This window comes from Arvicanthis niloticus, chromosome 4 (assembly GCF_011762505.2).
Source record: "Arvicanthis niloticus isolate mArvNil1 chromosome 4, mArvNil1.pat.X, whole genome shotgun sequence".
NCBI classification, from domain to species: domain Eukaryota; kingdom Metazoa; phylum Chordata; class Mammalia; order Rodentia; family Muridae; genus Arvicanthis; species Arvicanthis niloticus.
The window spans coordinates 2,104,930-2,127,495 of NC_047661.1; the positions used below are offsets into that span (position 1 = coordinate 2,104,930).

General features: G+C 38.5%; 1 protein-coding gene across 5 annotated transcripts in view; it reads right to left on the reverse strand.

The window, feature by feature from the left end:
- Positions 1 to 22,566, reverse strand: part of Herc6 (HECT and RLD domain containing E3 ubiquitin protein ligase family member 6) — a 76,006-nt gene that overhangs the window by 10,887 nt on the left and 42,553 nt on the right. For all 5 annotated transcript variants that reach the window (XM_076932147.1, XM_076932149.1, XM_076932148.1 and 2 more), the window contains exons 13-15: positions 21,131 to 21,285; positions 4,680 to 4,778; positions 3,755 to 3,862 (exon numbers count right to left, since the gene is read on the reverse strand). In XM_076932147.1, the coding sequence (XP_076788262.1) occupies positions 3,755 to 3,862; positions 4,680 to 4,778; positions 21,131 to 21,285 (362 nt within the window). The remainder of the gene's footprint in view (positions 1 to 3,754; positions 3,863 to 4,679; positions 4,779 to 21,130; positions 21,286 to 22,566) is intronic.

A 22,566-nucleotide genomic window follows, 5' to 3' on the forward strand; every position in this document is an offset into this window, starting at 1 on the left:
AAACAAGGCCTTGGTCTTGTTTCTGCTAAACTCCTTTGGATTAGAAATACAGCACTGGACTTGACTACTCTTGATTTAAACCTCTCTGTACCTCTGAGCTTCAGGTCTATCACACAAACAATAAAGCAATGTTTAGGAATTATGAGTCAAGATAGTTCCCTTGCGGTCTGATTTGCAACAGCAATACTTTGATTAATGGATAACGGGTTTCTAGGGCAGGTGTGCTTATTCACACAAGCTTTCTACCATCTTAGGTAAGGCGTATTCTATTCTGGGCTGGGGAACCCCTACTCCAGACCTCTACAACCCCACCACATACTGAGACATTTATACAATTCTACTGAATTGTTCTGTTATTCCTTGGGCTTTTCATTGACTCCTGTGTTCGGGAGTCTGTAGTTCCGGATGCTTAGCAACACTGACTATTAGACAATGTTGTCTATGGCTCTGAGTGACACATAGTGGCCATTGACCATAGCAGGCAGAAATTTCTCATGCCCAGTGAAGACCTAGCTTAAGCATCTTCATCTTATCCTACTGTCCACATTATCTCCGCCTGTTCTCTGTGTCTTCCCTTCCTACGCTTTTGTATTTGAATTGGTTAGGTTAATTTGGAGCTTACGGTTTTGACTTTATACATCAAATCCTTTGGAGAACAGAGCTATGAAGTTCCAGATATACCAGGAGAATTACTACTAGAAACACTCTCACGTAGTCCTTCTTTTTTGAAACTTGTAAAAGTTCACAAATCTTCTCATTAACATGATAGATCACACATTTCTATACAGGAAAATACTACGCAGGGAAGGAACTGCTTAAAGGAATTTTATGGGGAGGTTTCATTTGGGAGGAAAAGGCTTTACTTTTTCCCTTTGCCAGAATGTCAGGCAGATGAAAATAGGTAGGACTTGGTCAAACTGACTAATGACATGGTGATTAAAAGGAGCTAGTTATTAGCATTCCTTCTAGGCTCCAACCCACAGTTACCTGGGAATAGCCGGGTATGCCTGAATCACTATGAAAAGGGCTGTTTGCCCCCTCCTCTCTCTCTTTCTCTCTTACTCTCTTACCCTCTCTGTCCCTTCTCTCCCCATTCCCCCCACCTCCCTGTGTTCCTGGCCAGCCTCCACCCTCTACTCCCTCTACTCTTCTATTTTTATAAAACACAACACTAGTAACAGTAGAGGGATAAATCTTTATCCTTGGAATGATATTACTACTATGCTTCTTGTGTTATGATTTCTTATTGTAAAAACCCTGGAATTTATGGCATGGTGCCCTGGCAAAGTCATATCTAATTAATGCAGAATAAAAAGGAAATACTTTGTGGTCAAAATGGCTTCTTTTGTGGACATGGTAGCCTAGACTTCTTTGTTTTATATAAATGGCCAATGTTGTTTGGATTTATAACAAATATAATAATGTGTATGATGCTGGAGTCTAATAAATCATTAACATCTAAATATCATAAGTCAATATAAACCCTTCCTGAGAAATGACCTAGAAAACAAGCTGTAGCAATCAAAACAAGTTTGGATAATTTTTAGTATAATGTCTAGGACAATATTATGTATATATAATAATTATATATGATATAATTGCATGTTATACATAATCATTATATATAATATATATACAATTTTTCCTTAGACAAAATATGATATGCAACTGTGATATGTAAATGCTGTATGCTAGTAATATAATTTCGAGAGAGGAACAAAACAGTCAAAGTAGAAAGTAGTTCTAAAAATTACAAAGTATGTGTTAGATACAGGAGGTAGCTGTCATATTCGGCCTGTGCATTCTGCAGTCTCATTATTTGCATGTTGAGCAGTTATGGGTCTCTGTGCTAACTGCTATGTATTATAAGGAGACCTTTCTTTACTAGAGCTTGAGAAATTCACTAATAATCTATGTTTATAGCAATAAATCATTAGAAGTTATTTTAATACCATGTCCATTTAGCAGAATAATAATAGTAGGTTCTCTTCTAGGGCCTCTAAACTACCTAGAGGCACAAATTCCTCGGTCCTGACACTGGTGCAAGGTATTGGTTTAATCTCATAGAATGAGCTTTAAATTGAACAACAACAAAAAAAATGGTTGTGTTTTTCCATACACTCATGCCACTAGCAGCACTTGGCATATCTTGCCAGGACAGCCGTTATCTTGCAGGATTCATCTCTAGGTCAGACTGATGATTATTGTTTTTCTCCTGTGGTAGTGTGCATAGCACCTTCTAGGACCATAAAAGCTATCCAATAGGAATGAAGCTTCCAAGTCAGTACCTACTTGATTTGCTCTATGTTCTATGAGGCAAGTATTCAGCGTCTTCAGTGATAGGGCCTATATCACACCATCTCCCTGCGGCTCAGGGACCTTCACAGGAGAAGGGGTGGTAAGACTGTAAAACTCAGGAGTGGTAGATGGGCAACACTAACTGGACTAAGGATTAAAAACAGGGTGGAATGGAGAGAAAGAACATTAAATGAGGGTTAGGGTGGATCTGGGAGGAGCTTGATGAGGAATTAATATGATCAAAATACATTGTATGACATTCTCAAAGAATTAACAAAATAGTATTCAAATATGTTTATACTTATAAGCCAAGTTCTGAGAAACTGGGCAGGTAGGGGAGCACCCTCTCAGAGGCAGGGGGAGGGGGAAGGGGTGAAGAACTCGGGAAGGGAGACTGGGAAGAGGGCAACTTTTGGAATGTAAATAAATAAATTATTTATTAAAGTTAAATTAAAACATTTAATAAAAAAGAGTGAGAAAAATATTAAACTGGAAGCAGCATGAGATGACAAACACAGAAGAATGAGGTGCCTAGCACACAGAGGAATGAGGTTACCAGATTAGCACATTAAAGAATTTAATCCTGAAAAGAAATTTGAGCTGGCATTTGCCTTAAAATACTTCAGAAGAAAGAACTAGTAGTAACTGAAAAATTAACAAAAGTGGTAGACCAACACATGTGGTAAAATGTTTATACCTGAGGGTCTTGATAAAGGGTACCACTATTTTTAGTTTATACATGTTTTAAATTTTTCATCACACAAAAAAATGGTTACCCATATTGGCTTTGACTGAGTCTCCAAACATTCATGTGAAAGTTTGTCTTTAGTGTGGTCATAACTTTTAATTTGGAACTCCTGGAAGATAATTAGGTCATGGTACATGACCCTTGGAGTCATGTTGCATAAATTTAATTTTGGATGGCAAATCAAAGATAAACAGAAAATCACGGAAAATAAAGATATCAAAGGGTTGTGTAGACAACTAAAAAAGAAAAAAGAAGCAAACAACAATTTTGACAATAAAAAAATAACATTCATTTCTTTCATAACTTCATCACTATATTTACTGCTAGGATTTTTTTTGAATCTACTACAACAACATCTCCTCTTCCTTCTGTCATCTGTCTGTCTTTCCTTCTTTGTTTTTGAGACAAAATGTCATATATCCTCACAGAGTGTCATATATGAGCCTCACAGAGTGGGTTATTTCCTGTGAGAACAGGTTGTTATAAAGTGAGGCCATCCAATGCAACTGGCCCTTTTGACACATGGCAAAGTCCTTTTGTGGTTCTCCTCATGTTTTAATGCCGGTGGTAGGAGACAGGGTAGTGAAGAAATAAGAACAGGCCTATCAGGATTCCTACATCATGTCAGTAAACATTTAAGTTAAATAAATCTCTTTATAAAGGATATAGCCTCAGTTATTTTGGCATAGTAACAGAAAACATACATACCCACAGTTTTACAGATGAGTCATGTTGCATAAATTTAATTTTGGATGGCAAATCAAAGATAAACAGAAAATCACGGAAAATAAAGATATCAAAGGGTTGTGTAGACAACTAAAAAAGAAAAAAGAAGCAAACAACAATTTTGACAATGAAAAAATAACATTCATTTCTTTCATAACTTCATCATTATATTTACTGCTAGGATTTTTTTGAATCTACTACAACATCTCCTCTTCCTTCTGTCATCTGTCTGTCTTTCCTTCTTTGTTTTTGAGACAAAATGTCATATATCCTAGGTTGACCTCAAATTCACTATGTCCCAGAGAATGACCTTGCACTTCTTTTTTAAAAATTATTTTTAAAATTTTAAATTATTTTATCGTTTAAATATATGGGTTTTTATTTTTGCATGTGTGCCTGTGTATGACATGCATGCAGTGTCTACAATGTTTAAAGATGCCAGAAGATGATATCTGATCTTATTGAACTAGAGTTGCGGACAGTTGTGAACTACCATATGGATTCTAGGAATGGAACCAGGTTCTCTGGAAGAACATCCAGTTCTTTTAACCGTAGAGCCATCTCTCCAGCCCTGACCTTGCACTTCTGATCCTCTACCCTTCACCAAAGTATAAAGGTTATAGGCACTCACTGCCATACCTGGCCTATGCAGTACTAGGGATCAAGAACTCAGGCCTCATTTGTTCTAAGTAAGTACTCTAGCAAATGAGCGAAATGAGCCCTTAGAGATAATTTTACAACAAAAATAAATTTGTTTCATGAGCAAAGTGTTTAAGTTTTCAATGGCATGCAATTTAGCAAATTTAGTATTGTAATAAGGACATTTTGTGATGTAGGGATGACACAGTTGCTAACATGTCCTGCTTTCAGTCATGAACATTCTTACAGGGCGATATGTTATACTTACCAGATTGTTATTCAGTATTTTTATTTCTCCTGTATTGAAGTTAAAGATGTCAGAAAGCTCGTTTATGATGAAAGCAGTTTCTGGAAGTTGACAGTTAGCCTTAAAGAGAACATGATCTTGAATTTTACTTTCTATTAATGAATTATGTAACATGTAAAACCTAGATTCATATGCATATATACATTTGTCAGCAACTGAGTAAATGTGTTTTAGGCTAGTTGGATTGAATGGGATAAACTTCACTCAGCATATTTCACTAAAAAATCAAATTCTGTCACTCAAGAATTTTCCATATGCCAGGTGGTGGTGGTGTGCACCTTTAATTCAAGCACTCAGTAGGCATAGACAGGAGGATATCTGAGAGGCCAGTCTGGACTACAGAGTGAATTCCAGGACAGCCGAAGCTACACAGAGAAACTCTGTCTCAAAACAAAACAAAGGAACAAAAAAGCTGAACTCAAAGGAAAACAACAACAACAACAGAATTTTCCATCCTCATGGTATCTATCAGTCATTTAAAACAAATTCTGGCTTTTCCATAGTATCTTTTCTCATGCCAGTCTCTTTGTGCACTAGCAGGACTGTTGGGGTTTTTTCCCCCTTTACTTACAAATAAAACACTAGTTCTATGTCAATTTGTATGTGTGTCTTGCTTTTTCAGTTTCACACATAGATATGTTTGATTCTTAGGAAACACTGTGTTTATCCCATACAATCCATGTAAGGGACTCATGGTCATTTTACAAAGATCTTCTCAATAAATTTAATTATATATATATTTTAAAAACTATCTTGGGGGGAGATATTATTCTATGTCGGAGTAGGAATGGAGGAAGCGTAGGTCATTGTAGGAACACTGGGGTAAGGAATCCTTTAAAGTTATGGACAGGCCACAAAGAAGGTGACACATATATATTGACATATATATTGAAGGTGACAGATATATTGTTGTGACAGAAGAATTGCTTAAAACTACATCTTCCAAGAGCAGATAATTGTAAGAACTCCTGAGACACATCCTCAGAGGTTGCTTGCTCTGACCTCAAGCCAAATTGCTACTAGGCCTTTGAACCAAGATACCTATGACCTTGAGAATAAATTGCTGCTGGCTTAGCCAAAAACGTTTTTTTAAAAATAATAATTTTGTGTTACCTATCAGTTACTATACAGACACTAACCAGCAAACATCATCCTAAATACAGATAGTAATATTTTGTGCTTGGGTCCACATAGTTTCCCATAGCTATTCAACCTGGATATTTGGTATTACTCAGGGCAAGCCAATGAGTATGCTATGTTAAGACTTTATCTACAGAAGGCTGGAGAGATGGCTCAGCAGTTAAGAGCACTTGCTGCTCTTCTGGAGGACCTGAGTTCAATTCCCAGCACTACATGATAGTTCACAACTCCAGTTCTAGTGGATCCAGGGCCCTCTTCTGACCTCCATAGATATTTGTATACAAGCAGGACACAGACATACATGCAAGACAAACACCCATACTTATAAATTAAAAAGAAAAGTTTATTTGAAAAAAAAAAGAAGAGGCTGTTTGCAGATATGGATTGCCCACTTGTAAGTAATCAGAAAGTAGGCACACATCTAGGATATAGTTTCTCATTAGCTATGGATGTAAGGGCTGTGTGGGATGTAGCTTAACATGTAACAACAGAAGGGCTGTGTGGGATGTAGCTTAGTTCTGTGACAGAGTGCTTGCCTAGCATCTGTGAGGCTGTAGGTTGCATCTCCAGCACCACAAAAAAAGAGAGAAAGAAGGAAGGAAAAAGGGAGGGAAAGAGGAAGGGAAGAAGGGAGGGAGGGAAGTAACAAACTTTCATGCTTCAAAGGACACCACAGAGAAAGTGAAACAGATGTACAGAGTAAAGCAAAAGTGTAATAGATCATATAAAGAATCTGTACTTAATTCCTTTATGTCTTCCTTGACCAAGTTATCACTGAGTAGAGCGTTGTTCAGCTTCCATGTGTATGTGGGCTTTATGATGTTTTTGTTGTTATTGAAGACCAGCCTTAGTCCCTGGTGAACTGATAGGATACATGGGATTATTTCAATCTACTTGTATCAGTTGAGGATGGTTTTGTGACCAATTACATGATCCGTTTTGGAGAAAGTACCATGAGGTGCTGAGAAGAAGGTTTTAGGATGAAGTGTTCTATAGATATCTGTTAAAACCATTTGGTCCACCACTTCTGTTAGTTTTACTGTGTCTCTTTTTAGTTTGTGTTTCCATGATCTGTCCATTGATGAGAGTGAGGTGTTGAAGTCTCCAACTATTATTGTGTGACGTGCAATGTGTGCTTTGAGCTTTAGTAAAGTTTCTTTAATGAATCTGGGTGCTCTTGCATTTGGAGCATAGATGTTGAGAAATAAGAATTCTTCTTGGTGGATTTTTCCTTTGATGAGTATGAAACGTCCTTCCTTATCTTTTTTGGTAACTTTTGGTTGAAAGTCGATTTTATTCAATATTAGAATGGCTACTCCAGCTTGTTTCTTGGAACCATTTGCTTGGAAAATTTTTTTTCCAACCCTTTACTCTGAGGTAGTGTCTGACTTTGACACCCAGGTGCATTTCCTGTATGTAGCAAAATGCTGGGTCCTGTTTACATATCCACTCTGTTAGTCTATGTTTTTGTTATTGGAGAATTGAATCCATTGATGTTAAGAGATATTAAAGAATAGTGATTGTTACTTCCTGTTATTTTTGTTGTTAGAGGTGGAATTATGTTTGTGTGGCTGTCTTCTTTTAGGTTTGTTGGAAGATTACTTCCTTGCTTTTTTCTAGGGTGTAGTTTCCCTCCTTATGTTGGAGTTTTCTGTCTATTATCCTTTAGAATTTAATGAAAATGAAGGCACAACATATCCAAACTTATGGGACACAATGAAAGCAGTGCTAAGAGGAAAACTCATAGCTCTGAGTGCCTTGAAAAAGAAACTTGAGAGAGCATACACTAGCTGCTTAACAGCACACCTGAAAGCTCTAGAACAAAAAGAAGCAAATACACACAAGAGGAGTAGATGGCAGGAGGTAATCAAACTCAAGACTAAAATCAACCAAGTAGAAACAGAAAAAACTATACAAAGAATCAACAAAACCAGGAGCTGGTTCTCTGAGAAAATCTATCTATCTATCTATTTATCTATCTATCTATCTATCTATCTATCTTTCTTTCTTTCTTTCTTTCTTCCTTCCTTCCTTCCTTTCTTTCTTTTGTTCTTTGTTTTTATCAAATATAGTCTAACAGGAGTCAAACTTCAGTTGAGAAAATGTTTCTGTCAGATTGTCTAGTAGGCAAAAGATCATTGAGTATTTTCTTGACTGATAATTTACTATTACAAGTGCCATCCCTGAACAGCTGGAATAAGAAATCAATCTGCACAAGATAGTGATTCTATTCCTTCATGACCTTGTCTCCAGTGCCTGCCTCCAAATTCATGTTTGATTTCCTGTCCTGACTACCATTCATACTGTACTGTAAGATATAAGATGAAAAAACGTCTTTACTCTAAAAAAAAAGAATCTGTATATGCTAACTATATGCAATATACACACATACATATATAATTATAATTCAATAATAAAAACAAAGAAAACAAGAAAAAATGTCAAATAAGATTTATTCAGAAGGCTAAAGATTGGATGCTCCAATGTTCTGTAGTATAGGGATTGTCCAGGTATTCAGTGGTCTCTATAAATTGGCTAAGTTTTAGAAGCTATACTTTGTGCTTCCCATAATTTCAGTTAACTCAGTCATTCTGGATTTCTGACAGGGTTGAAAACCTATAGAGAGTTTAAATAATGCTTTGTTGACATTAATATTTAAGTCTTAAATTTAGTTGTGTGTGTGTGTGTGTGTGTGTGTGTGTGTGTGTGTGTGTGTGTGTAATTTTAAAGAATGCTGAGACACTGAGGTGTATTTATTCTGGCATCCTGCCTGATCCTACCTCAGACTGCCTCAAGGAGACAAATAACATAACTGCTAAGCTATGAACTATGGAAAGACTGGCTGCAGCCTGCTTATATTAAGGATGTCCTAACCTCAGAATGGAAGGAAGGAAATGTGATACTTTGGGGGAGAGATTTTGTATTTTTTCCATAGAAAAGAAAAGCTATACATTCCTTCCAAACTGAAAAAAAATCAGATCTGACAGATTTGACTTCAGACCCCTGAGATTGTGGCTACAGATAAAAAAAAAACAAACCAAAGCACAAACAAACAAACAAACAACAATAATCAAACAAAAAACCATGAAAACCAACTAAACAGATAGCTTGTTTTGCTGACCCTTCTCCATGGGGACATGGGGACAGTTCTGAGACTGGCTGACACATGAAAATGTTTTGAGCCAAAACTTCAGCTATGTGCAGCCAATAAATCACGTTGGCTATAGATTCCCAAGACTTATGATACCATCCTTTCAAATGGCCTAGATACAATTTATGTTATAGTATGGTTAAACAATCCATACTAACTTATAAAGAAGGACAGATACTTTACCTGCTCAAACAGAGAAAAGAGAATCATCTTAGGCTGGATTTTAAACACTTCACATCCCATGCATGTATAAATACATAAAATATGTACTCTAAACGCTTATATATTCATAGAGAAAAACAATCAGACAAGCAGCCCTGACAAGATTACCTTAAGGATACTGAAAAGGATACTGAGACATTGAGATATTCAAGCATCCTGCCTGATCCTACCTCAGACTGCCTCAATGCTGTTTCCTCAAAATTCTGTATCCAGGACAGATTCAAAGAAAGCTGCTGACCCAATTAGTGAGCATCACAGACTGTTCCACTCAGGACTTCAGTTAAGCCCTGAACTCTCTCAGCATGCAAAGACTGGACAATAAATGTTACAACTAGCTTTCTTAAGACTGACCCAAATCACAATTTTTAGGTGATTCCCAAAAGAAAAACAATGTCCCAAATCAGCAGGATGCAATTTTAAGATAACAACACCCCATTCCCCAAAAGACGATAAGTTAATCAAAAATAAAACAAGAAAGAACTTTTTTTTAAATTCTAGAGATAAACAAATATAAAAACACAACACCTGACATCTGAATACATTAAAAGGATTCCTCAGAGGGAAATAAAATAAGTAGAAACAATTAAACAATACAAAGTATCAACTAATCTAAGGCCTGGTTCTTTGGGAAAAATAAACAAAATCAATAGACCTTTGTCTCAACTAACTAAAATAAAGAGATGACCCAAACTAACACAATCAAAAATCAATAGAGATAGTAAGTCAATTAAATCTAGAGAGCAATAAGTCAAGAAGGATTTCCCTCAATTAATGAGGGATAACAATAAGAAAATAAGAATAAGTAAAATGCCCTATTTGCAGATGATATGATATGCGTAAAAGATACCAAAATCTTAATCAGAAAATTTCTAGAACTTCAGAAAAGTGGTAATATAGAGAATAAACTTAACAAAACTCATTAAACTTTCTATAAGCCCTAGAGGCACAGGAGTAGCAGGGTTCCACCCCAGGACCCTGAACCTGCCAGGCTCTACCGAGAGAACACTCAACCAGCCATAATGGCTGGGTCAAACCCCTCAAATAGGAAGTGGCCACACTCTGTCCCACAGAGTAAAATGGTCCAAGATCAGGCCATAAAGGCATTGTGCCTGTACAACACATTTAGGAATACAAGGCTTACACCCAGTCCTTCTTTAACTTTTTTAACTGATTTGGGACGGTTAGCCTATGAGTTAAGGGACTATAGCAAATTCATGGCTTTGAGTTTATTGTTAGGGTGTTTTCCATATTTTATTTAGAAATAGCTGAGAGGAGTTAACAGACTTTTGTCCAGGTTACCTTACATGGATAGTTGGTTTTCAAAAACGTCATAAGTCCATAGAATTGATGTTACAAATATTTCTATATTAATGTTCATTTTGATTAGAGACCTGTCTGCTCCTGACAGCTTCCTGTCGTGGATTCTAAGAAGAAATTGAGCATCCTCGGAGTTACTCCAGTTGTGCGGTGACAGCCACTAAGCAAGAATTGCCTCTTTCCATCTACAGACAAATTACTGTCCAGAAAAGGACACACTTGCAGAATAGTCAACTGATTATATCTGCCTAGACAGAGTAATCAGCCCTTAATAATTCTGCATCACTAAGGTCTGTCAGATGATTCTGGGCCAGAAGGCTGATGATTTGATGCTCCAACATTCAGTAGTATAGGGGCTTTCCAGGTGTTCAGTGGTCTCTATAAATTGGCTAAGTTTTAGAAGCTATGCTTTGTGCTTCCCATAATTTCAGTTAACTCAGTCATCCTGGATTTCTGACAGGGTTGAAAACTTACAGTCTCACAGCCAATCCTGGCTATTTACTTTGAGAGAAAAGATTTGAGAGGATGGTTTTCAGCTGACATTCATTCTAAAGCCAAGAAAAAAAAAAAAGCCAGGTTCAGAACTAAGTCTTTTATTTAGGAGAGATGACAGAGGTTCTGGTTAGTCAACAAAATGATGGACTGGGTATTAGGACTATCTTGTACCTCACTGGTACAATTAGGAATAATTATGTTCTAATTATATTTTGAGAGAAAAGTTTTATTTTAACAGGAAGAGTGATATGTAGGAGGAACTAAGGGGGAAGGAGTACTGAGAGGAAGAGATGGAGTAAGGAGAGGAGAAGATGAAGGAGAGGAGAAGCTAGGTGATGAGAGAGACAAAGAGAGAGAAAGAGAGTGGGGGCATGGAGGCAGATGTTCATGTGTCTCCACCAGTCAAAGATAGTTGATATATCTAGGTAGGGTATTGGGTTACACTTCTGATTGAGCATTACCAAACTTATAAAGCTTTTGATTAACATTAAAAAAAATTGTATAAAAGCCCAAAGGAGAAGGGGGTAAGGGATAGAGGTTTTCTAGGGAGGGGAAATGGGAAAAGGGGATGGCATGTGAAATGTAAATAAAATAAAAATAAAAAATCAGGCCATAAAATGCCACCAATTCCAGGCCACCCTAGAAAGCTCCGCCCTCAGGAAGCCCTATATTAAGTCTGCCTCCAGCTCAATTCTTTGATGCTTCTGTGCAACCAGAGGCAGCCACCCAGCCACCCTCCTGTTTTTTTCCCAATGAATCTTTTGTGTGAGGTTTGTTGTGCAGTGACTCAGTCAGCAGGCTGGCTTTCCAGGCCAAACATAGAGACACCCCTTATAGGCCCCACCCTTGGAGACTTCCAGCTGAAAGGCCTGACCCCTACCTGCATGCAAAGTAGGACATCCCATCCCTATGCCTTGAATAGCTCCAATTCCAGGGCTGGGCTCCTGAGAAGCTCCAGAGGCCCTTGAGGTAGAAGAGTAACCAGGGCCTACTCTATACAGAAAAAAAAAAAAAAAATCTCACCAAATCCTGAGCTTGCCCCAAGATCAGGCCATATAATTCCTCCAATAATCTCAGGCCACCATGGAAAGTTTCACTCCACAAGAAACTCTATATAAGTCTCTGATGCTTCTCACCCTGAACAGAGGCAGTCATTCTTCTGGGATTTTCCCTCCCAAGAAGTCTATTGTGTGAGGATTGTTGTGTGGTATTCCTCAGCTCTCAACTGCCAGGATATCTTTCCCTTCAGAGATGTAACACTTATATTCTCTATATACCAACAGGCAAAGATGCTGAGTACAAGATCATAAACACACTCCCATTAACAAAATATGAAAAATAAACCATCTAGGAATAAACCTAACCAAGGAAGTAAAGGACCTCTACAGCAAAAACTTTAAATCTCTGAAGAAAGAGATAGATAAAGATAGTAGAAAATGGAAAGATAGGCCATGCTTGTTGAAAAAAATTTAATACTGTAATTAATTAATGTTGTAATCAGTACAAATTAGTCCTGTATTACTCCAATCCCAATCAAGATATCCTCATTATTCTCCACAAAAAATACAAAAAAAAAAAAAAAAATAGAAAAATGCATATGGATCCAGAAAAGAATCCTTATAGTCAAAGAAATCCTAAGCAAAATGCTGGAGGGATTGCCGTTCCAGATCTCAGGATATACTGCAAAGCCATAGAAAAAGAGGAGGAGGACGGGTAGAAGGAGGGGGAGGAGGGGGAGGGGGGGAGGAGGAGGAAGAGGAGGAGGAAGAGGAGGAGGAGGGGGAGGAAGAGGAGGAGGGGGAAGAGGAGAAGGAAGAGGGGAGGAGGGGGAGGAAGAGGAGGAGGAGGGGGAGGAGGAGGACAGGGAGGAGGAGCAGGAAGAGGAGGAGGAAAAGGAGGAGGAGGGGGAGGAAGAGGAGAAGGAAGAGGGGAGGAGGGAGAGGAAGAGGAGGAGGAGGGGGAGGAGGAGGACAGGGAGGAGGAGCAGGAAGAGGAGGAGGAAAAGGAGGAGGAGGGGGAGGAAGAGGGGGAGGAGGGGGAGGAAGAGGAGGAGGGGGAAGAGGAGGAGGAAGAGGGGAGGAGGGGGAGGAAGAGGAGGAGGAGGGGGAGGAGGAGGAGGGGGAAGAGGAGGAGGAAGAGGGGAGGAGGGGGAGGAAGAGGAGGAGGAGGGGGAGGAGGAGGAGGGGGAAGAGGAGGAGGAAGAGGGGAGGAGGGGGAGGAAGAGGAGGAGGAGGGGGAGGAGGAGGACGGGGAGGAGGAGCAGGAAGAGGGGGAGGAAGTGGAAGAAGAGGAGGAGGGGGAGGAAGGGGAGGAAGAGGAGGAGGGGGAGGAGGGGGAGGAGGAGGAGGAAGAGGAAGAGGAAGAGGAGGAGAGGAGGAGGGGGAGGAAGAGGGGGAGGAGGGGGAGGAAGAAGGGGAGGAGGAGGAACAGAAAGGAGAAGGAAGAGAAAGGAGAAGGAAGGACACCTGCCTGCTCTGGCCTCATTGGGGAAGGTGCACCTAGTCCTTGAGATGCTTGAGGCCCCAGGGAAGAGGGCTGCCTAGGAGGGAGGGAAGGAGGAGGAATGAGATGAGGAACTGTTGGTGGGGGGACCTGAGGAGGGGCAATGGCTGGAATATAAACATACAAAATAATTTTAAACATCTAAAAAAATTTTAGAGAATGAGCTATGGGTCAGAAAAGAGTTCACAGGACAATAAATAAAAATGGCTAAGAAACATCTCAAAAAAATGCTCATCATCCTTAGGAATTAGAGAAATGCAATCAAACAATTTTGAGGTTTGATCTTACCCTAGTCACATGACTAAGATCACTAAAGCTGGTGACAACAGATACCAGAGAGACCTGCAGAGAGGGGGAACACTCATTCACTGTTAGTGAAATTGCAAATTGGTGCAACCACTCTGGAAAGGAAATCAGTGTGGAGAATCCTCAAAAAGCCAAAAATAAATTTACCACATAACCCAGTTATACCACTCCTTGATATATGCCAGTGGTTCTCAACCTCCCTCATGCTGTGATCTTTAATACAATTCCTCATGTTGTGGTGATCCCCAACCACAAAATTATTTTTTTATGTCAGCACTGGAATAATTCTTATTAATTTTTATTCCTGCCCATTGACCTCCATGTATCTTTACTTTTCTCCAGGAAAATCAAACACTACCAATATGGAAAGAAAGGAATTTACAAAAAAACATATAGGATGAAAATCAAAATCATTCACAAAAGCCAACTCTTCTCAGTTACAACTTTGAATGTAAGTGGACTTAACAGAAAGATTAAATTAGAGATTAATGCAACAAATTCCATAAAATTATTTTTATTGGATATTTTATTTATTTACAATACAGATGTCATCCCCTTTCCCCATTTCCCCTCCCTAGAACTCCCTGTGCTATACCCTCTCTTCCTTTATGCTTTTATACCATTTTGATTACATGCATAATACATGCATGTCTAGGTTGAGGGTCTAGCAATATAATAGATGCAAATAGTTGAGGAACAAGCAATACAATAAACACAAATAGTCAAAGAAAAAGCAAGGCATTAAACCCAGTCATGAGAACACTCCCGTGATCACTATTTCTAAAGGCTTATCAGGAGGATCAAAGTATCTGAGCCTACTTCCCTGTCCTAACCAAAGGTCATTTTCATGTCTGAAGCCTACTCCCTTGTTCTAGCCTAAAATTTAGATTACTGTCTGAAATTACTTCTTTGTTCTGGCCTAATATTTAGATTCCTCCCTTAGATTACTTCTTTGATGTAGCCTACAATTTAGACTCCTACCTGAAATTACTTCTTTGTTCTAGTCTAATGTCAGATTCCTGCTTGAAGCCTACTTCCTTGTCCTTGGCCAATGTCATATTCCTACCAAGCAGCCCCTTCCCTTGTCCTTGGCCCATGTCAGATTCTTGCCAAGCAGCCCCAAAGGCTCTCCACCTCTCTCCCTTTTCTTTTCTTATTTCGTTAACAAGACTGAGCCTGTCTTAGGTCATTTTGACAAGAATGCCTTCTTTACCAGTCATGGAATATGCATTATCAAAACAATGCACTTATGTCTTAGGTTGGTAAGGCTCTGTGCAGAATCTTACCCATCCTTGGCTTGCCAGCCTGTTAATTTGATAACTCTGTCTGGGGGTCCATTTTCAGGTTTAAGCCATGTACTTTGGCGGCCAACATGTTGATGTGGTTAAAGATAAGCTTTAACACAATGGGCAGGAATAAAAGTATTCCCAGGACAAAAAGGGCTAGCCTGATCAAGCTATCTATGCCTTCCTGAGGTTTGTCTAAAATGGAAATACTGAACTCAGGCCATGAATAATTTTATTGGCATTATCTGCAGCACCAAAGGTCAACAGAACAGCATTCTTTAAATTCATAATCTCCCTATGCAAAGTTGACATATCCAGAGAGGTGTGAGGATTATGCCAAATATTGTACAGGTGTCTTTTAACTTTTTTCTAATTATAATGACAATCATTTTGAATTTCAAAAGTAACACTACTCCAATGATATTTGTCATGATACTTGGGATGGCTCCTAACTCTTGAACCCTGAATCTCCTTCAGATAATTTGAATGGGTTATAGAGTATCATTCGTTGTTCTAGATACCTATATAAATCCTTTTGTATGCCCAATACATTAGTAACATTTTTTGCTAGATGGTTAACAAAAATAGTTGTCTTAACTCCTTGTGTCGATGCTATTGCAGAAGCAGTGATGCTAGTAATTAATGGAATTAAAGCTGTTATACCAGTAATAATCAAGCCTGCTACCCTCTTGCTTCTGCGTAAAGACTAATTCACCTTTTCCAGTACTTTCAAGCTTTTTTCAGAGAATCAAGGTTTTCTAATACTCAGGACAGTGAGATAAAAGCTGGTTGATAAACTCCCCCACCCCTGTAACAGACATGCCATGTTTTAACACTCGAACATAATTGGAAATTATACAGTCAATGCAACTTACAATAAATGCTGTAAAAGAGACAAAACCAATTTTAGCTTGACAATTAAAAGAGCCTTAAAACATGTACTAACCCCTGTTTGAAATCTAGATCCTGTCCCAACATTATCTCTTGCTATCCTAACATCATAGCGAGCCACAGCTAGCTTCCAAGTATGTTCCTGACAAAGTCCAGATCCAGTCTTCCAAAAGTAGACTGTTATTTCCCGAATTGGATTGATTTCTAGACCAGTCCTTATAGTCCCAATAGCTGGGCACCTTTAAGAAGAATGCAAGAGACATAATTTCTCTTTTCGATTCTCTATGTCATAAGGTCTAAAAACTTGAGGCAAGGCAGTTTGTCCCATCTGGGATATAGTCAGGCAAAGGTGAGTCAGGAACATATGTTCAATACAGCTCCCCAGTCACCCTTGTCAGGGCACTCAGCAAGCTCACAGGTCAGCATCATTCTTTGTCTCAGCAACAGTATGTCTCACTGATCTTTTTAAAGTTCCATGGGCCTCTTCCACAATACCTTGTCCTTGAGGATTATAGGAAATCCCCATAATGAATTGTTGACAAAGAGTCTGGACTGCTCATCTACATTTGCCAGACCCATTATCTGTTTTTTTTTTTTTTAAATTGGATATTTTATTTATTTACCTTTCAATGTTATCTCCTCTCACATTTCTTCCCAAAACCCCTACCCCATCTCCCATCCTCCTATTACTATGAGGGTGTGCTCCAACCATCCTCCCATTCCCGCCTTCTTGCTCTGGAATTCCCCAACACTAGGGAATCCAAACTTTCAGGCACCAAGGCTGTACACTTTCACTGATGCCAGGCAAGGCCACCCTCAACTACCTATACAGGTGGAGCCATGAGTCTTTCCCCTTGTGTTCTCGGGCTGGAGATTTTAGAGTGGCTACTCCAGCTTGTTTCTTAGGACCATTTGCTTGAAAAATTGTTTTCCAGCCTTTGATTCTAAGGTAGTGTCTGTCCTTGTCACTGAGGTGGGTTTCCTGTATGCAGCAAAATGCAGGGTCCTGTTTACATATCCAGTCCATTAGCCTATGTCTTTTAATTGGGGAGTTGAGTTCACTGATGTTAAGAGATACTAAGGAACACTGATTGTTGGTTCCTGTTATTTTTGTTATTAGAGGTGGAATTATCTTTGTGTGGCTATCTTCTTTTGGATTTCTTAGAAGAGGATTACTTTCTTGCACTTTCTGGGGTATAATTTCCCTCCTTGTATTCAAGCTTTCCCACCATTATCCATTGTAGTGTTAGTTTTGTGGTAAGATATTGTGTAAATCTGGTTTTGTCCTGGGATATCTTGGTTTCTCCATCTATGGTAATTGAGAGATTTGCTGGGTATAGTAGCCTGGGCTGGCATTTGTGTTCTCTTAGGGTCTGTATGATATCTGTCCAGCATCTTCTAGCTTTTATAGTATCTGGTGAGAAGTCTGGTGTAATTCTGATAGGTCTGCCTTTATATGTTACTTGGCCTTTCTCCCTTACTGCATTTAATATTCTTTCTTTGTTTTGTGTACTTGGTGTTTCGATTATTATGTGATGGGAGGTATTTCTTTTCTGGTCTAGTCTATTTGGCATTCAATAGGTTTCTTGTATGTTTATGGGCTTCCCATTCTTTAGATTAGGGAAGTTTTCTTCTATAATTTTGTTGAAGATATTTATTGGCCCTTTAAGTTGGGAAACTTCAGTCTCTTCTATACCTATTATCCTTAGGTTTGGTCTTCTCACTGAGGCCTGGATTTCCTGGATGTTTTGTGTTAAGAACTTTTTGCATTTTGCATTTTCTTTCAAAGTGTATGGTATCTTCTGCACCTGAGTTTCTGTTTTCTATCTCTTGTATTCTGTTGGTGATGCTTGTACCTATGACTCCTGATTTCTTTCCTAGGTTTTCTATCTCCAGGGTAGTCCCCTTTGTGATTTCTTTATTGTTTCTATTTTCATTTTTATCCTGAATGGTTTTGTTCAATTCCTTCACCTGTTTGGTTGTATTTTCTTTTAATTCTTTAAGGGATTTTTGTTTCCTCTTTAAGGGCTTCTACCTGATTACCTGTGCTATCTTCAAATTCTTTGAGAGTGTTATTTATGTCCTTCTTAAAGTCCTCTATCATCATCATTAGAAGTGATTTTAAATCTGAATCTTGCTTTCCTAGTGATATGGGGAATTTAGGACTTTCTTGTGTGGGAGAACTAGGTTCTAATGATGCCAAGTACCCTGGGTTGCTGATGCTTATGTTCTTGCACTTGTCTTTTGCCATCTGGATCTCCTTAGTGTTACCTACCCTGTCTCTGACTGGAGCCTGTCTTCCTATTATCTTGGTTGGGTCAGAACTGTGTGGGGTGGGTGTTGCTACTGGGGTTAGAGCTGAGGCCCAAGATCTGCTCAGTGCTTGGGTGCAGATGGGCCAGGAGTGAATTCCTGGGTCCCAGTGGTTCCCAGTTACTCCCTGTTTGGGGAAGGAGGGTGTTGCTGTCTCCTTACCTAAGATACTGCCCAGGTTAGAGCTTTTAGTAGCCCTGCTTCCTCTGGGTTCTGTGAGATTGGGTGCAGAGCTGCAGCCCGGGATCTGCTCAGTGCTTGGGCCCAGACTGGAAAGACCATAAAATTATTTTTTGTTGCTATATCATAACTATATTTTGCTACTGTTAAGAATCATAATCTGAATATCTCTGCTTTCTAATGGTGTTAGGTGAACCCTGTGAAATGGTTATTGGAACCCCTAGATAGGTTGTGACCCACACATCGAGAACTGCTTGTATATGCTCCAAGGACAAAACATCTTGACCAAAAAAAAAAAAAAAAAAAAACATAAAAGGAAGCATTTAATTATGATTATTGATTCAGAAGGTTGGAGTCCAAAAAGGCATGGCAACAGGAATAGGTAAGAGCACATATCTGTATGTATGTATGTATGTATGTATGTATCTATGTATGTATTCACACATCTTGATTACAAGTAGGAAGTAGAGAGAAGCAATCTAAAATAGCATAAATCCTTGAAACCTCAAAGCCTGCCCCCAGGGGCATAATTCTCCAAGTAACACACTTCCCCAGAAAGACCATATCTTATAATCCTTCCCAAACAGCCACCAACTGGAGGACAAGTATTTACACATAAAAGCCTGTGGGGCCATTTTCATTCAAAATATCACAACACCTTACTCCACAGATACTTTCTCAGCCATTCGCATTGTCATGCTATCTACAATAGCTAGGAAATGAAAACAACCTAAACAGAAACAACTTATGAATGGAAATGTAATGGGGTGCATATACACTACTGAATATTATTCAACTCTAAATAAAAGTGAAAATTTCATGGAAACAGAGCTATAAATGATTATGCTGCGTTAGGTAATGCAGACCCAGAAAGGCAACGGCACATGTTTTCTCTTATCCATATCCAAATCTTTGGGTGTGCGCATAGAACATGGAGAAACCAAAGAAACCAAGATGGTAAAAAGGGACTATGGGAATAGAGTGAAAGAGAAGAAATGCTTGAAGGGGAACAATCAGATACAAATGATATGAAAGGGGAAATGTGAAATCCTGAGAGACTTTAATTAGAGTGGAGACAGAGTATCAGTAGAAAAAAGGATGGGCCAGGGCAGAGAAAATGACATTAAGGATGTTCAAAAAAGCCATAAAAATCATTTTATTTTATATTAACCTACAATTACACACACACACACACACACACACACAGACATGCACTCACATTTGTGTGTGTGTGTGTGTGTGTGTGTGTGTGTGTGTGTGTGTGTGTGTAAAATGAAGTTATGTCACTTGGACTCAGAATGCACCCCACAAAGGCTATAGACTATCTAACAAAAGCTCCAGTGCTATGCATAAGAAATTACTTCCTTTAGAGTTTTGGTCATGGTAGCTCAAGAGACTCCCCAAAACAAATATGGGATATTGCTGCTGCCTTTGTCTGCTTCCCAGAGGGTAAAGACACCATATACTTCAGATGCTGGACTAACAGATGTGGATCTGACCTGAAAGCCTCCTCCCTGGGGTCCAGTTTTTATAGTCTCAGAAGTCTCAGAACATACTGCCAAGGGAGGGAAGCTACCATAGCCCTACCCAGTCATGATGCCTATGCTCCACGGCATGACCAATATGGCGAAATATCTCTAAAGGTGGCACTCAAATCCTGGTAGTAACCAACATCTCTTAAATTGGATGTAAGGCTTATTTAACAGGAAAGAAAACATACCTGGTACTGGAAACCTAGCCAATTACCCAGAGCTAGTGCGGTCATAGTCTTAGAGAAGACCCTACTACTGCCCACTTTACTAGACCAGTATAGTTCCTAACTGCATTCTAAACAATCATCTTTGTATCCCCAGATAATTGTAGCTCTTAACCCTCATTAAAAACTGCTTCTCTTTGTAACAAATGGAGACCATTACAGAAAACTACAACTGGTCAGAATGCAGAGAACAACTGATCATATGTTGCCCAGACCTAGAAGATACATCTACAACTTCTATATCCAAGTTTCAGACAACACTGTGAAGGAGGGGGTGAAAAGACTATAAAAGGTAGAGGACCAGGAAGTCTGGTGCATGATAGCATTTCCTAGAAATGAAAGGGAAGCTACACCTATTATGCCTTAATACTGAGGTTGCCAAAATGAGGATGGAGCAATGACAGTACCAACAGACATGCTACTGCAGAAGGCAGAACAGTCACAGGGTCCCACCCCTACAAAAAAGACGACAGTCAACCCAAGAACTGCTGAGAGGGAAATTAGTTATCTCCAGGGAGGATCCTCCAATTGGTTAGTTAATGCTAAGTGGCCAACTCTGAAATCACACGCATAGAAGCAGTGCTAATTGGACTCAATATATGAAAAATAATTAAGGAGTCCATGAATTTGAGAGAAAGTCAGGGAGACATGAAAGGGGTTTCAGAGAACAAGGAGAAGGAGAAATTATATAATTATACTTTAATTTAAAGTATTTTTTAAAATTTTAACTGACTGAGAACTAGGAATTATTATTTAATAAAATTTAAAGTATTTTTTAAAATTTTAACTGACTGAGAACTAGGAATTATTATTTAATAAATTGGCATATACATTCCTTAAGAGGAAAATTTACCTTATGCACCTTTTTTATCACTTCTAAAAGAACTTTAATATTAGACACATGCTGCATCGTTGGAACTCCATCACACAGTTGAGAGACGATGGTTTTCTTTAGCATCTGGACCAGTATGTTCAGAGAAGAAACTTCCAGAGATGCCCATCGCTTTCCTGAGGGTGTGAAAATCAAACATAATAAATGTATTCCTCTTCTTAGCCCTTAAATCCCTGTTTCTTCTGGGATGTTTAAGACAAGAAATAGACAGTGTTTCCCATATCTACCATCATAACCATAAAACAATTCTTCTATGGATATTATGACAAACATCATACTATTCAACAGATGTAGAGCAAAGTTCTAATCTACTAAAATTAAAGAAACTCAAATTTAGAATTTGAAGAAAATTGTTAATGATTTTGATTAACCAACTGGCCATCATTTTCTTTGCTTCTGCTGTTTTTGTTTGATTTGATGTTTCTGAGATAAGGTATTTTTATGCAACCCTTAATATGTAGCCTGAGCTAGCCCTGAGCTTCTACCAAGCTTCCTGCCTCATCATCTGGGTGCTTAGGTTATTATGTACTGACTTCATTACTTTCAAACTAGCAATTTTGTCAAACAGTTACAAAAATCTAAAAAATATACAGATGAATGCCATGTAATATTACTGACACTTCTACTTAAAAATTAAGTAATGCCTATTTTCAGATTACATAGACAGCTGTCACATATGGATATATACTTATTTTAAATAGCTTATACCTCACTTTTAATGTTATTGAGATTACACTGGATTTTGGTACTTTTAAAGAGGAGATGGTAAGAACATGTGGTTTTTAAAAAATTTTTTTCTTTGTTTTTTTTTCTTTGAGAATATAAACTACTTTGAATAGCAATGGGAGAAAGTCTATAGGCCACCATTTTGAATAACAATGAGAAACAATTGTAAAGTTCTGAGAATCATACTCAACATTTAACCCTTTAAAAGCTACTAGCTCTAACAAGTTTAAATGGAACTGCTTTAATTTTGTATTCACAAAATGAATTACAATATATCATAATGAGTCTTGCTAATATTCTTTTCTGTGGTAGTATAAAAATTTCTAATACAACTTGATCATTTTGTCTGTTCAAAGGAGCTAGTTTAGATCACTATTGAACAATAGTGGTTTTCCCATAAAATCTCACAGGCTGTGCTAGGTATGGAAGGCACTGATGTCAGGGAAATTAGTATCTAACCATGTGCTTTATCCCTCTGGCAATCAGAAAGTATTAAAGTGCTTGAGAAATAGACTCTACAATTACATTCACACAGGATTTGCAACCTACATATGTGCCCAAAAATATATTAACAATAGAGTAGAATTTGCATTGTTAAGATACACAGATTTGCACTGTTGAGGCTTAAACACTGCACAGTTGTATTCACTATGTCTGACTTTCCACTGCTG